The sequence below is a fragment of the Ipomoea triloba genome, chromosome 11 (genome assembly GCF_003576645.1).
Source record: "Ipomoea triloba cultivar NCNSP0323 chromosome 11, ASM357664v1".
NCBI lineage: Eukaryota > Viridiplantae > Streptophyta > Magnoliopsida > Solanales > Convolvulaceae > Ipomoea > Ipomoea triloba.
The window spans coordinates 13720690-13737152 of record NC_044926.1 but is presented as its reverse complement, the minus strand read 5'-3'; the positions used below and the strand labels follow the sequence as shown (position 1 = coordinate 13737152).

At 36.6% G+C, this 16463-nt stretch overlaps 1 protein-coding gene across 1 annotated transcript; it reads right to left on the bottom strand.

Moving 5' to 3' along the window:
• Positions 1-1652: 1652 nt before the first annotated feature.
• Positions 1653-12670, bottom strand: LOC115996356 (acetyl-CoA acetyltransferase, cytosolic 1-like). Its single transcript, XM_031235563.1, has 15 exons — positions 12529-12670; positions 12209-12262; positions 11693-11791; positions 11408-11581; positions 11233-11338; positions 10651-10789; positions 10100-10177; positions 9932-9997; positions 9486-9568; positions 3432-3531; positions 3232-3342; positions 3096-3137; positions 2890-2976; positions 2366-2451; positions 1653-1945 (listed from the first exon to the last, which is right to left on the bottom strand). Exons 2-15 carry the CDS (start codon positions 12243-12245, stop codon positions 1912-1914), a joined length of 1242 nt encoding a protein of 413 aa, XP_031091423.1. The 5' UTR covers positions 12246-12262; positions 12529-12670; the 3' UTR covers positions 1653-1911.
• Positions 12671-16463: the final 3793 nt, after the last annotated feature.

Sequence of the window (16463 nt, the reverse complement as noted above, 5' to 3'; positions counted from 1 at the left end):
ACGATTACCACGACTACCACTAGCTTGGCCTTCGTAGGAAAATGATGCTCTGCTTGAACTATCCATGTAGAGTGTAGAGATATAAAAAATGTAGAGAAAATTGTAGGCAAGAGAGTAATCAAAGTATTGAGAGGGTGAGAGAGTTGGAGAGTAAGATATTGAAAGAATGAAAGTTGCGTAAAAAAATTGTAGTTGTAGAAATGTAGACTTGTAGGTAAGAGAGTAATCAGAATATTGAGAGAGTGAGAGAGTTAAATATTGAAAGTTGAGTAAAAAAATATTTTTGAAGTCACTAATTTATAGAAGATAGAAGACTTATCAGTTGAAGTCTTGAAGGAGTTGAAGCCTCACTTGAAGGAGTTGAAGTCTTGAATGCCTGATGAAGTGATGAAGATTGAAGAGTACACAAAAAAAATCCGTTCTTACATTCTGACAAAAAAATATCCGTTCTTACAAATACGTTTATATTTTGAAAAAATTTCCGAAATTTACGGATTCAAAGCCTAAATTTTCGGAAGTTTTTGGTTCCCTTTGTGCAGATATACCTCCAAAGTAGCAAAGGGAGCCAATAATTTTAATGAAGTGCCACTTCAAAATTTGCACGTTAGAAAGCATTAAAGGAAGCCAAAGGGCCAAACAAACACCTGCAAAAAAAAGGGGGTGAAAGACAACTTAGACAAGACTCAAGTGAGTCTTTGAAACACTTGAGTCTTTGTAGCCAGTAAGGCTACTGCCAGCAGTAGCCTACTGCTGGCAGTAGCCAGTAAAGCTACTGCTGACTGGCAGTAGCCCAGTAGGCCACGCCTGGTGTGGCCTACATATTAAATTATTTTTTTTTTTAATTTTTTACGGTTCTGGAACCGACGGTTCTGGTTCCAGATTCCGGTTTCTACAGTACCGGTTCGGTTCGAACCAAACCGTGGTCACCCCTAAATTGACATCCCTAATATACATACAAGAGCTACATATGGGGTGGGGGTGGGGTGAATGGGGTGCCCCCACTGCCCCCATACTGGCTCCGCCAGTGGGTGGAGACATATGTTTTATTTTTCCTTCTCAAGGAGGTAGGGCACTTAGGTTGTATATGTCTGTGACCTTTGCGTTTGAAACATTGCACTCCTATATTAAAGATTCTTTTTCGTTTGCTGGAGTTTGTATCTAGTGGATGTATGTCTTTGAATGTTAGAGTTTGGGTTTTTGTGGAAGTTGGAAGTTTATTTCTATTTTTGAACCAATTGAATTTTCTAACAATAAGGCTAAAAATTTTGGTTAGCATGACTATGGATTCCTCCACGTTTCTCAATTCCTCATTCAGTGTATGAATTTGGGTCTTCCTTGATTTTAAACGCCTACTCCTTTTGTAGTATTCTTTTTGCTTTGGAACATGTCAAGTTCATAGGTTTGAGAGCAAGGGGATGAAACCCTTATTTTACTAGGAAATAGATTTTACTATTAAGGAGGTAATCAAAACCATAATAGTGTTCTAAAAACCTGTCAACCAAATAATAACAATAACTTTAATACTCATTCCTGATAGCTAAATATGTCAACCAAACACACCCATAGTTTGAACCTAACCGTGATCCATCCCTAGGTCGATTGTAACAACCATGATAGGAACTAGAAAGGACCGAAAGTTGCAAGAATGTAGAAAAGTAAACAAAAAAGCACATGAGGAATTTTTATTAGTTTCACCTTCTCCCAAATCTTCTAATTGCCAATATCAAGCCTATTCTCTTTATTTGCAACACTTGTTATTTAAATACAGAATTCAGCAACGCTAACAAAAGCTAAATAATAAGAACAATCTAACAGCTGAATCCTTCCTTGTTTGAACCCTTCAAGCTACATTCTTCCTGTATCCCTGGTAAGTTGTGCCAAGGAATGTATCATAAACAGCAGTGCCAGTTTTTACAGCTTTGGTCGTACCATCTTCGCTTCAGGCCTGCAATACGCAAAATACATTGACATGTGAAAAGAGCTCCATCCTCTTAAAGAAGAGGATTGAAAATGCAGACAATGAGTACATAATGCCTAGAAACAGAACTTCAGGCCAAAGTCTATAGGATCTTTTCGTTTACAACACTCCCTATAATTATGGATCATTTCACTTTGTCCATGTGTAACTGGTGTTAGAGGCATGCTTAGAATTGCAAAAAACCAGAATGGGTTGGTCAGGATAACGGAGTTCTCTATTTTGTTATGTGTAATCTATCATTATCGTTGATAAGAACAAGGGAGTTTCTGCAAGTTCTGGCCAACAATTTTTACATCACCAATGACTTTATGCGTGAATTTTTAACTCTAGAATTGTAATTGTATTAAGAAACCAATGCATTGTACGCTAATGGGGGAAAAAACTTACATGAGCTCTACAACAAGGGCAGATGCTCCTCCTCCTCCATTGCAAACTCCGGCAACCCCAACTTTTCCATTCTTTTCCCTCAGCACCTGGAAAATATTACGAGTTATATTGAGAAGCAACACGGGCACTATAAGTCAACTAATTTATCAACAGTCTCCATATAGTAAATTTGCAGATTCTTGTCTTTACGAATTACGACTTTCCCATTCAAACTGTTGTTGTCTTTTCGGGTTGTTTTTAAAAAATGAGGTCAAGTCAACTAGGCAACTACTATGTAGTGTAATGACACTTCTATTACCGTTCCAAATCGTTGGTCATAGAATAGAACCCCATGGTGAGGGCATTGATTCTTTGGGCTAAAAAAGATTGAGAAAGTATAGAATAGATACTACCTTGTAAAGAATCATGAGTATCTCAAAAAAAAAATGAGGTCAGGAAACATCAAGACTAATTGCAAAGGTAAGCAGGAAAAGAACACGAATATTCCAGAATTAGTAGACAGAATTAATAACGCTAATACATACCCCTAACAACGTTACCAAGATCCTAGCCCCACTGCAGCCCAGGGGATGTCCCAAAGACACAGCTCCTCCATGTACATTCAGTTTTCCCTGTAATAAGAACAAAGAAAAGAAGGATCATAATTGGAAGGACCATTCTGAAAGTAGAAGAAATTTTTAATTTGAAGATGATCAAGGGGTAAAGAGTTGAGGGCAGTCTTAAGACTCACAGGATCAAGATTGAGCAGTCTTAGGTTGGCAAGGGCGACAACCTGCAAAGATGGGAATGATGGAAGTCTCAAAAAAATAAAAAATAATTAAAACAAGATACTAATAACAATGATTAGATTAGACATCGATCCTTACAGAAAAAGCCTCATTTATTTCGTAATAATCTACATCAGAAGTCTTCAAACCAGAGTGTCTAATTGCTTTTGGTATCGCAAGTGCTGGAGCAGTTGGAAATAACTCGGGTGCCTATCCCAGTTTCATACCGTCAAAACATAGTACAGTACATAGGCTTTTGAGTCCTAGAAAGACAATTATAAACAAGGTTCATAAACAACCTGAGCAGCATCTGCATATCCTCTGATCTTGGCAATTACTTGCAACCCAAGTTTAAGTGCCTTTTCTCCACTCACCAGCACCAGTGCAGCAGCTCCATCACTTTTAAAGATGAGAGAAGTGTCAATATGAGGATATATTAAAATAATGGTGGCAGAATTTCAGTAGTGCTGTGCAGCAGACAGCAGTAGTGGTGTGCAGACTATTCCTGTGCAGAATAAGTGTATAAACTATTAGTTAGGTGGCAGAATTTCAGGGTGTATAAACTATTAGTTAGGTGGCAGAATTTCAGGATTTGTTTTCTTACATTGAATGTATATATAGGTGTGTATGAACAGAACCTAAAAACAGAAGTTTTCCTTCATTTTCCAGTCCTGGTCACTTGTCTCTAATTTCTATCCTAAAATTCTGTTTTGTCATGGTATCAGAGCCAAAATCCTGAGATAATCCTTGTGCCTTGTTCCTTGTCTTGGTCTAAGATCGTGGTGCTTTTTGTGATCTTGTATCACTCATAGCCAAAATCCTGAGATAATCCTTGTGTCTTGTTCCTTGTCTTGCACTCTTGCTCCAAGATCGTAGTGTTTTCTTTGCATCACTCGTATCCTACTATCCTAGTTTCTTAGACCTATTCTTGTTTCTGATCGAATCATGTCTTTGGAAAGATCTGAAAATTTTATTGTTCGATTGAATGGCAAAAATTATTCTGCCTGGGCATTCCAATTTGAGCTCTTTGTCAAGGGAAAAGAATTATGGAGTCATATAAATGGGAGTGATTCTGCACCTGACAAAGAAAAGGAGAAGGAGAAATATGCAAAATGGGAGGTGAAGGATGCTCAGATTATGTCCTGGATTCTTGGAAGTATGGAACCCTCCATACTTATCATTGTTATCAATCTCAAGCCTTATAAGACCTCTAGAGGAATGTGGGATTACTTGAAGGAAGTTTACAACCAAAACAACTCAGCACGAAGGTTTCAATTGGAGCTCGAGTTGGGACAACTCAGTCAAGGGAGTATGTCAATCCAAGAGTTTTATTCTTCCTTTGAAACTCTTTGGGTTGAATACACTGATATTGTCTATGCAAATGTTCCTCCTGAAGGACTATCTGCTGTACAACATGTCCATGAAACCAGCAAACGTGATCAGTTTTTAATGAAGTTAAGGGGGGAGTTTGAAACAATCAGGTCTAACCTGATGAATAGACAGTTAGTTCCTTCAATGGATATTTGTGTAGGGGAGCTTCTCAGGGAAGAACAACGTCTCACTACACTGGCTGTCTTGGAGCAGAAAGCTCAAAATTCTGCTCCAATTCCTGTTGCCTACGCTGCCCAAAGGAGACCTAACGGAAGCAAAGATATGACTAATGTCCAGTCTTATAGTTGCAAGAATTTTGGTCACTTTGCCACTAATTGTACTAAAAAATTCTGCAATTATTGTAAGAAAGCAGGGCATATCATCAAAGAGTGTTCCATTCGGCCTCCAAAGAAACATGAAACTGCCTACAGTGTCTCAGTTGGTCCCTCTAGTGCCTCCAATGCTGGTCAGTCTACTATTACTCCTGAAATGGTCCAACAAATGATAGTTTCTGCCCTATCAGCCTTTGGTCTTTCAGGTAACAATAATTCTGCATTTCTGCCACCTAACTAATAGTTTATACACCCTGAAATTCTGCCACCTAACTAATAGTTTATACACTTATTCTGCACAGCTCTACTGCAGTCTGCACACCACTACTGCTGTCTGCACAGCACTACTGCTGTCTGCTGCACAACACTACTGAAATTCTGCCACCATTATTTTAATATATCCTCATATTGACTGTAATTGCACGGTTCAATTTTCAAAATCTTGTTGTTTTGTGCAGGATCAACCGGGAAAATGATCGCGAAGGGGCCTAAAGTGGGACGTCTTTTTCCCTTGTTTTTGTCTCCCCCTCCAGTGTCAAATTATGTTGCTTGTAATGCTGTCCAAAGTAATAATCAGGTGTGGCATAGACGTTTAGGACATCCTAATTCTCATGTACTTCAAATCTTGCTTAAATCTGTTTTACTTGGGAATAAAAACCTTTCTTCTAATAATGATGTTGTTGATTGTGCATCCTGTAAACTTGGCAAAAGCAAAACTCTTCCTTTTCCACGACATCAAACCCATACAACCAAACCTTTTGAACTCGTGCATACTGATGTATGGGGTATTGCACCTGTAATCTCTCATGAACATTACAAATACTTTGTTACATTTATTGATGATTTCACTCGTTTTACTTGGGTATATTTTCTCAGGACTAAGAGTGAGGTTTTCTCTATGTTCAAGGTCTTTCTTGCTTTAATTGAAACACAGTTTTCTGCTAAAATCAGAATCTGCAGTCTGATTCGGGTGGGGAATGTATGTCAAGTGAGTTTCAAGTTTTTCTTTAAAGTCAGGGGATCATTTCTCAGCGTTCTTGTCCTTTCACTCCACAACAAAACGGTGTGGCTGAAAGAAAGAACCGCCATCGTCTTGATGTTGTTCGAACTCTTCTAATTGAGTCTTGCGTTCCTCCTCAATTTTGGTGTGAAGCTTTAGCTACTGTAGTTTATTTAATTAATAGATTACCATCCCCCAACTTGAACAATAATTCACCTTATTTTTATTTATTTGGACATGCACCAAATTATTCCAATCTTCATGTTTTTGGATGTGTTTGTTTTGTGCACCTTCCTGCACATGAGAGGAATAAACTTACTGCCCAATCTGTTAAGTGTGCTTTCTTAGGTTATGCTGGAACCCAAAAAGGATTTCTTTGCTATGATCCTCATGCCCGACAAACTCGTGTCTCTAGGAATGTCATTTTTTTTGAAAATCAGTCTTTCTTTAGCACTCAACAGATTTCAGAACTCCCTTCTCTATCTACTTTACCATATTTCTCTGCATCACCAACACCTGTACATCGGTTTAAATCTGATTGTGTTTATCATAGACGCACTTCTCCTGCTTCTGATCCTCTTACAGGTCTCACTTCGGCTCCTTCACATCAACCTGCGACAACTGATTCTGTTCTACCCAGTTCTAGTGATCCCCTTCCTCTTCGTAGAAGCTCTAGACCTCACAAACCCGTTGAAAGGTATGGTTTTTCAAGCCCTGTGGCTATGTCTACTGTGTTATCTTCTATCTCCATCCCCACTTGTTATAAAAAGGCTATGGAACATAAGTGTTGGCAACAAGCAATGGAAGAAGAACTTCAAGCACTTGAAGAAAATCATACTTGGGACATCGTTTCCTGTCCCCCAAGTGTTAAGCCCATTGGTAGCAAGTGGGTCTATACTGTGAAACTCAAGTATGATGGCTCCTTGGATCGATATAAAGCTCGTTTGGTCACTCTTGGAAATAAACAAGAATATGGTCTCGACTACGAAGAAACATTTGCACCAGTTGCTAAGATGACCACGGCGAGAACCATACTTGCTATTGCTTCCTCTCAGTCTTGGGCTTTACATCAGATGGATGTAAAAAATGCCTTCTTGAATGGGGATCTTAAGGAAGAGATTTACATGAAGCTTCCACCCGGGATGTCAATGACAGGTGCACATGAGGTTTGCAAGCTAAGACGTTCCTTGTATGGTTTAAAGCAGGCACCTAGGGCCTGGTTTGAGAAGTTTCGCAACACTCTTCTCACTTTTTCCTTCACACAAAGTCAATATGATTCTTCACTCTTCTTTCACAAGACAACCACCGGTATGATCTTTCTCTTTATATGTTGATGATATTATCATCACCGGTAATTATAATGGGCTGATCACTAAGCTTCAAAATATGCTGTCTTGTACATTTAAAATGAAAGATCTTGGGCATCTAACATATTTTTTTAGGGCTGGAATTTCACTATGGAGATCATGGTTTCCTCCTAAACCAACATAAATATATTCAAGATCTCATTGAGCTGGCTGGTTTACAGGATGCTACTGCTGTTGATACACCAATGGAGGTGAATGTTAAATACCGGAAAGATGAAGGCGACCTTTTGCCCGATCCTTTTTTGTATAGGCAGCTTGTTGGTAGTCTTATCTACCTAACGATTACAAGGCCCAATATCTCCTATGCTGTTCATATAGCTAGCAAATTCATGCACTCACCTCGACATCTTCATCTTGCTGCAGTTCGTCGCATAATTCGATATTTAATTGGGTCACCTACACGTGGGTTATTTTTTCCCAAACAATCTGCTCTTCCTTTGACTGCATATAGTGATGCAGATTGGGCTGGCTGCCCAGATACTAGGAAGTCTATCACTGGATGGTGCGTTTTTCTTGGAGATGCCTTGATTTCTTGGAAGTGTAAGAAGCAAGAGAGTGTTTCTAAATCCTCTACAGAAGCCGAGTATAGAGCAATGTCTGCTGCCTGTTCAGAAATTGTGTGGTTGCGTGGTCTTCTTTCTGAACTTGGATTTCCTCCAAGTGATCCTACTCCACTTCACGGTGATAATACAAGTGCTATTCAAATTGCAGCAAATCCCGTATATCATGAACGCACAAAACACATAGAAGTCAATTGTCATTACATCCGGGAGGCGTTTACACTAGGTGTTATCACTCTGCCTCATCTCACTACTGATCTTCAAGTGGCTGATGTATTTACAAAGGCTTTAACACGCCAAAGGCACAAGTTTCTAAGTAGCAAATTGATGTTGATGGACTTACACACATCAATTTGAGGGGGGATGTCAATATGAGGATATATTAAAATAATGGTGACAGAATTTCAGTAGTGCTGTGCAGCAGACAGCAGTAGTGGTGTGCAGACTGCAGTAGTGCTGTGCAGAATAAGTGTATAAACTATTAGTTAGGTGGCAGAATTTCAGGGCGTATAAACTATTAGTTAGGTGGCAGAATTTCAGGATTTGTTTTCTTACATTGAATGTATATATAGGTGTGTATGAACAGAACCTAAAAACAGAAGTTTTCCTTCATTTTCCAGTCCTGCTCACTTGTCTCTAATTTCTATCATAAAATTCTGTTTTGTCAAGAAGAGCAACAGCCAAAATAAAATAAATGACCACTTCTCCACAATGAAAAATGTGCACAATGGTAAAGCAAAAAGTGTTTTGAAAAAGTTGACAATATGTGAAGAAAGACAGGACCAAGCAGATCAAAGGCAAAGAAAATTCGGAGGTAATGCCAAGGAATAGACTTCTCCACACAGATTGGCTATAGATGTGTTAAGACAAAGGAGGTGGACCAATCAGCTCTTCGGTCTTTCAGATTTTAGGAGTCTTGTCAAATCCAGGATACTAGAGCTTATCTCTGGAATTTTACAGCTTTGTGTGTCCTTAGCCTCAGGGATCTTCCGGATCTTAAGAGAGAAGTCCAAACATACCAGCCTACTTCTAAGGTTCATTGAATTTTGTGTCAAATCCATCAAATCTCCTCCTCTAGGTGAATTTCACCATTTAAAGACTAAAAGCAGATTTCACCAGCAGCCAGTGCCAAAGTGCAAACCCTTTTTTTCTCAAATCTAGCCTAGGATCTATATGCTCATACTACCATGTGCAAATAAAGAATGCTAAAAAAAAGTGCAATTAGGTCCCTGAACTGTCCAAAATTATGCAATTCGACCAAATTTGACTTGTTCCTGAGGTCAACGCTGACGTAGTGGTCATTGTCTTCGTCTCAAGCATAGAGATGAAGTGTTTTCTGTCTCCAGCCTGGAAACCACGTCAATGACCGACAGGTCAATAAATAATTTTGGACAATTAAGGGACCTAAGTGCACCTTTTTTTTTTGAGTTGGATGGCTCAATTGCACTTTTGCATGTAGTTTGGTAGCTAATTTGAACCTTTTTACCATAAAGAATTGTACTGAAAGACCAATAGAGAGCATATATATAAAATAAAGCACCATCCTAATGTAAACCTTACTAATCTATAATAAGGCAAATAATGTTTTTAGAAGAATTGTGGTCCCGTAGGAGATCTTCCCGAAACTCGTATGATTCCAACATGCACTAGTAAACTTAACATGCAAAGCCGGATGATAGGAAACAGAGAAGTAGACATATCTGTGAAGAGAGAGAGAGAGAACCTTATGATAGAAGCATTGCCGGCAGTGACGGTACCTCCTTCTTTAAAACTAGGTCTAAGCTTTCTCAATTTAGAGGCATCAAACTAGCAAGAGGAAAGTGAAGCAGAGACTTCAATAAGCATATCATAAAAACTCAATGTTCAATGGATCACTGAAACAATATCAATTTTAGAAATTGGAGCGAAATATCTACTATGCAATTGGCAACTGTCATTACTAATGAAGCAATCAAAAGTATAAACACTAGAATACCAGATTTATTTAAAAAGAATAATACTCCCATTTAACTGAGCAATTTATGTTGCATCCAAAAGCATGAACGAGGATAGATACATAGATAAGATAAGAAATAAAGAAATTTTGAAAAATAAAAGCTCCATTTTGAATAAAGCTGACAAGAAAGAAAGATATCCATATGTTAATTTCCTTGCTCATCAATTATATACCTGTCTTAAACCATCATCTTTGTCAACAATATTAGGTGGCTTCCCTCTACCACCAGAAATTTCAACCTGCGTGTAAAACACAAATTCATAGAAGTAGAAAATGAATACACTTTCATACCAAATGTTTTTAAAAACAGAACCATAAAGAGAACAAGCTTGAAATCTCACCGGAACTATTTCCCATCCAAATGCACCACTGCTTTGTGCAGCAATTCCTCGCTCAAAGCTTTGAATAGCATAAGAATCCTACAGAATAATAATCCCAAAAATGAAGCCTGAAAGATTACCACAAATCCATGTCCAAGATGCTATTACTGTTGTGGTAACTAGTAAAATTTATAACAACAGTCCCAGAGATATATTCCGACTTTCTGTAATCTGTTTTTCACTTGTATTGCAAATATCCAAGTAAGTAGGGTCTTGTATTGTTGATCCATTGATCCAAACACGAAATATTATGGGCTACTTCCCAACAGATAAAGCAATTGTAAGGTTTTCTATGAAAGTAAAAGGAGTTTGTATTACACCCAAAAGAGAAAGCAAAACAATATGAATGATCACAGAGAACTGTTCCCTCTTTCATAGGTTAAGTAACATCAATAGCATGCTAATGCATGGTTCATAGATTAACTGTAAACATTAAATTTAGAACACAAAGGTGAATTTAGACAGACAGGACTTATTGGGAGATGATGAAGGTTCGGAATAAGAAATACTACCTGCTCTCCCCTTGTGAAACTATACTGATCAGCACACAGTTCGGCACATAACCCCATCCCGAAATCATTGTAAACATCCCATAGTCCATCCTTAATCATGCCATCAATAATAGTATCATGTCCTAACCGAGATCCTTTTCTGTAATGAAAACAAAAATGTTTGACTTTGGTTTTCTTCTATCATAAAACAAACAGCCTTATTCCTTTGTTTAACAAAATTATCCATGTTTCTCCCATACAGATTAAGTGTTCTAATTAAGATAGAATTAAAGGTAAGATAGAATTAAAGGTAGTGGTTTTCTTCTGGAATAAGCATAACCGAAAAGGAAATTGATTAATCTACAAAATAGTTAGTTTTCTGTGTTAGATGAAGAAAATTCAATTTTTAATAAGCCTTCTTCTAGTAGAAAATTCAATCAAGTTTAAAATCTGCACCTGTTGCAGATTGTAGGATGAACCATTTCATTTACCCTTTTGCTCCTTCATGTTACTAAACTACAGAGGTATTATCCTTGTGTTTTCTCCACAAATATAGAGAACAAGTAACTAGCACGGAGTTAAATGATTGATCAGAAGACTAACCTAGATTGTACTAAATATTTCGGTGCATTAGACATGCTTTCCATCCCGCCAGCCACCACAACATCATTGACACCCGATGTAATGCTAAGTGCAGCAATCATTATTGCTGAGATAAACGAAAGCATGTTAGATCACTACAATTAAAGACACCAGTATCTGAGTAGAGAGAACCAACCTTTCAATCCCGATGAGCATACTTTGTTAATAGTTGTGCAAACAACAGGATTAGGTATTCCAGCACCTAAAGCAGCCTGCCTAGCAGGGGCTTGACCTAAATTTGCACTGAGAACATTTCCAAAGAAAACCTCTTGAACAAGTGACGGATCAACATTTGCCCTTTCAAGAGCACCTAGAACAAAGTAGAGATTTGAACAGGGTAAATGTATGAACAGATGCTAACAAGGGAAATAAGAATAAAAGCATGGCTACCAAAGACTACAGGAAAAGGCATAGATCTTACCCTTGATAGCTATAGAACCAAGCTTTGTAGCAGATAAAGATGAGAGGGAACCAAGGAAGCCCCCCATTGGTGTTCGCGCAACACCAACAATGCATACATCTGGAATTTGACATTTAGAACTTGTGTTAAAATTTTGATCTTTTCAATTAGTGAATTCATAAGCAAAGACACCCTCTCCTAAAACTATTTCCTAAACTAAAGGATGAGTAAATTCACAACGAGTGATGTTCCAATGAGAACCCCTGCGAACTTGTGCATGAATGCACACAATCTATTCCAGGCACACAATACACACAATCTATCATGGAGTAGTTTATGTGTATTTGTGTAGTAGATTGTGTGCATCCATGTTAGTCCTCGCGCTCTCACCTAAGGATGGTTATCATTTGATCATTAATCATTGACAACCACAGAAAAACTTTTAAACGTCAAAACTATACTTAAACAATTCATTGGACAGGAACTTGAAAGGAACGTTGTCAAGGGTCATGAGATCCAACAAAGAGAATTTAAAACCTCGAGGCTTAATCGAATCGCCTGCTCTTGATGCCATGAAGTACACCAAATTATCTGAAGGAAGGAACAATAAAAATCTTAAGATAATAACCAAATAGAAAACAGATATACAAGCATAACTCAAAGGGCATGGAATTTGATACAATTAATATCCAAAGCAGAAAGAAACAAGTCCCACAAAAACTTAATACAGCACAAATGATTCAAGAAATAGGCTGCTAGTCCAGAAAACGAATAAAGGGTTGTTTATCTCGATCAGGAAAGTATAAGCAATGCAACAACGAAGAAACTTTTATTAGCAACCCAGAATTTTCAAATACCTCAATCTTGGATAATACAGAGCTGAAATCACCAATTCAATGGAATCAGATATGGGTCCTCCGCGTTTCTGATCAATTAAATAGGATCAGATTCGTGTCACGTTTGAATTCGCTTAAACCCCAGGCAGGCTTAAAGAGGAAAGAGTGGATTAGTGAACGAATCATTACTTCTATATATAGATATATAGAATATAGTTAGGTATCATGCCGGTTCGGTTCCGGTTCCGAACCGGTGATTTTCGAAAATCGGTCAAATCAAAGCTGAACCTTGTATAAAGCTTTCAAGGGTTCCAAAACTAGTGGTTGGAAACGGATTTTTTTATTTGTGTTTGTAAATTTTATTTTGTATTTTTAAAATTGTGTAAATTTTATTTTGTATTTTTAAAATTGTTTAAATTTAATAATTAATTTTTTTAAAATTTCATATTCTAAAATGTTTTTAAAATAGTTATATGAAATATTTAAACTTCAAAGTTAAATTATATTAGAGCATCCTTATCAATGAGGTTTTTTGTGATTTTTGATGAGTTTTTGTAGGAGTGATTAGAAAAGAGAAAATAAGAGGGGAAGAAAAAAAATAAAACAATTATAATTAACAAAAATAAATAAATACTTGTCAGGCATGCTTGCGTATGACGTGCCCGCTGGGCGCAATAGTGACAGCCACGCATGCGTGGCGCGGGGAGCCATTGAATTTTTTGCATTAATATCACTGTTCCAATAACCCTCTTTTGCAGGTGAACCCAATCCCTCTCTCTTCAATTCTCTCACTTCCACTTCAGAATACACTGTTCCAATATCCCCAATTAAACCATTGATATGGTTGCTCTTAAAAAAATTGTTATCATTAAACTTTAAAATGTTATTTAAAGTTTAAACTTTATCAAATAATAAATAATAATTAAATTTTTTTAAAAAAATCCGATTTGGAACCGAAATCCAAATACTATAGAACCAGAACTAGAACCTAAACCCTATGGTTCTGGTTCTTAATCGAAATCGTCCGTACGATTCTGGTTTTGATCCGATTTTAACCGTCCACGGTACGTGGTCGTCTCCGGTCTCGACTTGAGATAAATCTTTAAGTAATTTTAAGTTTACTCTCTTTTATTTTTTACTTCCTAATGAAGTGTCTTATTCTAATTGATTAAAAAACGAATCACTATTTTATTCCATTTCTATTTTTTTTAGTACTACTGACTCTGTTACAATGTAGTATCTGTTCATAGCTACTTTCTCAACCTACTGAAGTACAAAGAGTCAACCGTCGTCTCCACTGAGACTCGAACCCACTCCCTAGCACATGAGAATAAAACAAAAATTATACATTTGACGAGAATTATAATCCATGAGAATACATCTATGATTTTCTTAAATCTTTAATTTAACAAAACTTACAAATTACGTCAGCATGGAGAATCCCGCCTAGACACCCCGTACTCCGTCTGACCGTGTCCGATTGTCCATTTAAGTACAAATGTAAAATTTGTCCAAAATTCTATTGTCCTAGGGCAAATTACGTGATAGCTATATCATTTCAAGACGTGTTGTTCATTAGGTAGGAAATTTCAACTTCTTCACCTAATTAAAAAATGAAAAAATTGTTGGATAAGACTCAAAAGTACACGAATTGTTCATTAAGTAGGAAATTCCAACTTTTTAATTATACTCAAATCACATTTAATCATTAATTAATAATAATTTTTTTAATTAAATGCATGTCTATGTAATTTGTATCACATTTGGATAACGGAACGGTAAAATCTTCTCACAGTTTGGATTCAACAATTTGAACCCTTTCTTCTTCATTAACCATTCAGTCTGACGGTTAGGAGTCACGTCTCGACTCTGACTAGGGTGTTCATTCGGTTAACCAAACCGTTTTAACTGAATTTTTTAAAACTTTAACCTTTAATCGAATCGGACTTTTTATTATCGAATTAATCGAACCGATATTTTTTTCGATTAATCGGTCAAATAATCGATTAACCGAACTTTTTTAAGCTAAAGTTTTAAATCCTAAAAATAATTAATATAATAATAAATCAAATTAAAATAATACATATAATAATAAATCCATAAAAAAATATACAAAAACAATACCATAACAACACTACACATTTATAGGGATTTTACATATTATATATATATATATATATATATATATATAATTTCGGTTAATTGAAGTTTCAAACTGAATTAATCGTTAACCGAAATTTTAAAAAATCTTAAACCATTAATCGAACCGAAAAAATTCGGTTAAAATACAATTAACTGAACTTTGTCGGTTTGGCCGGTTAACCAAAAATTTACTAAAGTTTGCACACCCCAAGCTCTGACTAATTAGGTTTTTAGACTTCTAACTGTTTGAACCTTTTGGATAGCCTTCTTACATCACGATTGATGTTTCATTCATCAAAGACTCCATATAGATGGATTATTCTACCACCATGGTTCTCTTGTTGAGTACTATGAAGGCTTTGCTTACTGCTAAATATCCCATAAATAATCATTCGTCAGCTCTCTCATCGCACTACTAAAAAAATGCACATAAAACACTTATATTTAGCTACTGTTCTTGTTAGAACGGTAGTGTATTCTTAACAAAAAAACGCGCGGTGGCAATTTTGTAAATAAGTAAAAAATATTTAGCTACCGTTAGAAATGGCAACGGGGCGGGGAGGGGCATCCCCGTCCCCGTCCCCGCCACCCCGACCCCATTCCCGTCCCCGTCCCCGTCCCCGCAGGGAATTTGGCGGGGACAGGGAATCCCCATCCCCGGTCAACTCCTAGTCAAATTGTTATTTTAGTACAAATTAAAAAAAAAACAAAAATAACAATTTTAATTAAAATTAGCAATACATATTAACAAAAAAACACATATTATAATTAAAATTAACAATATATACACAGATTATATACATTAAAATTATGGTGCTTTGTCCTTTAGGGTTTAATAAAATGCTTAACAGTTGACACAATCATGTTACGGTAAAACAAGAAGAGGCCAGTAAGGTTGAAACAATTGTCTCATTTTTCACCAAAATTGGAGGGGAATCCCCGTCCCCGTCCCCAATCCCCGCAAAATTTTTCCATCACTGTCCCTGTCGAGGACAGGCCACATTGCTATTCCTGCCTACCGTTGTTTGAAAAAACGGATGCGGATTAAAAACCAAAAAATGCTCTTGATATTCCGCTACCGTTCCTAGATGAAACGGTAGCGGAAAAGGTATTAAAAAATAATTAAATATTTAATAAAAAAATTCTAAATTACATTTTGCTACCGTTTCAAGAAACGGTAGCTAAATATTTACTATAAAAAAACAAAAAAAAAATCCAAATTACTCCCCGACCGATCTGTAGACGTGACCGCGGTTCGGTTCCGGTTCGGTTCCGGTTCCGAACCGCCGGTTCACGGTTCTTGGTTTCATTAAACCGGAACCGGAACCTTAATATAAGGTTCCGGTTCCGGTTCCTAGAACCGGCGGTTCCGGTTCGAACCGCCGGTTCTAACCGGGATTTTTAATTTTTTTTTTTTTTTTTTGTAAATTTGTAGTATTAATTATTAATATTAATGTATATGACTATTATGAAACTTGTAACATAATTGTGTATTTGTATGGCCAAGTAATGAAGTAGGCAAGTAGTAATTAGTAAGTATACAACATACAATGATACAATTGATATAAGATTATAAGTAAGTTCAATAATTGGATTTTATTTCAAATCAGTGAAAAGAATACATTACATTGGTTACAAAATTCAAATCTCATATATTATTGAGTATTGACTACTCAATTCTTAAAATCTAAAATACATTGTTATAATAATACATTGATTTTCTCTAAACTTTAATGATAAACAAAAAAAAAAATAATAATAATTTTGGGCTTGCACTTAATTTTACCAAGATTAAGTTGCCTACGTATCTTATT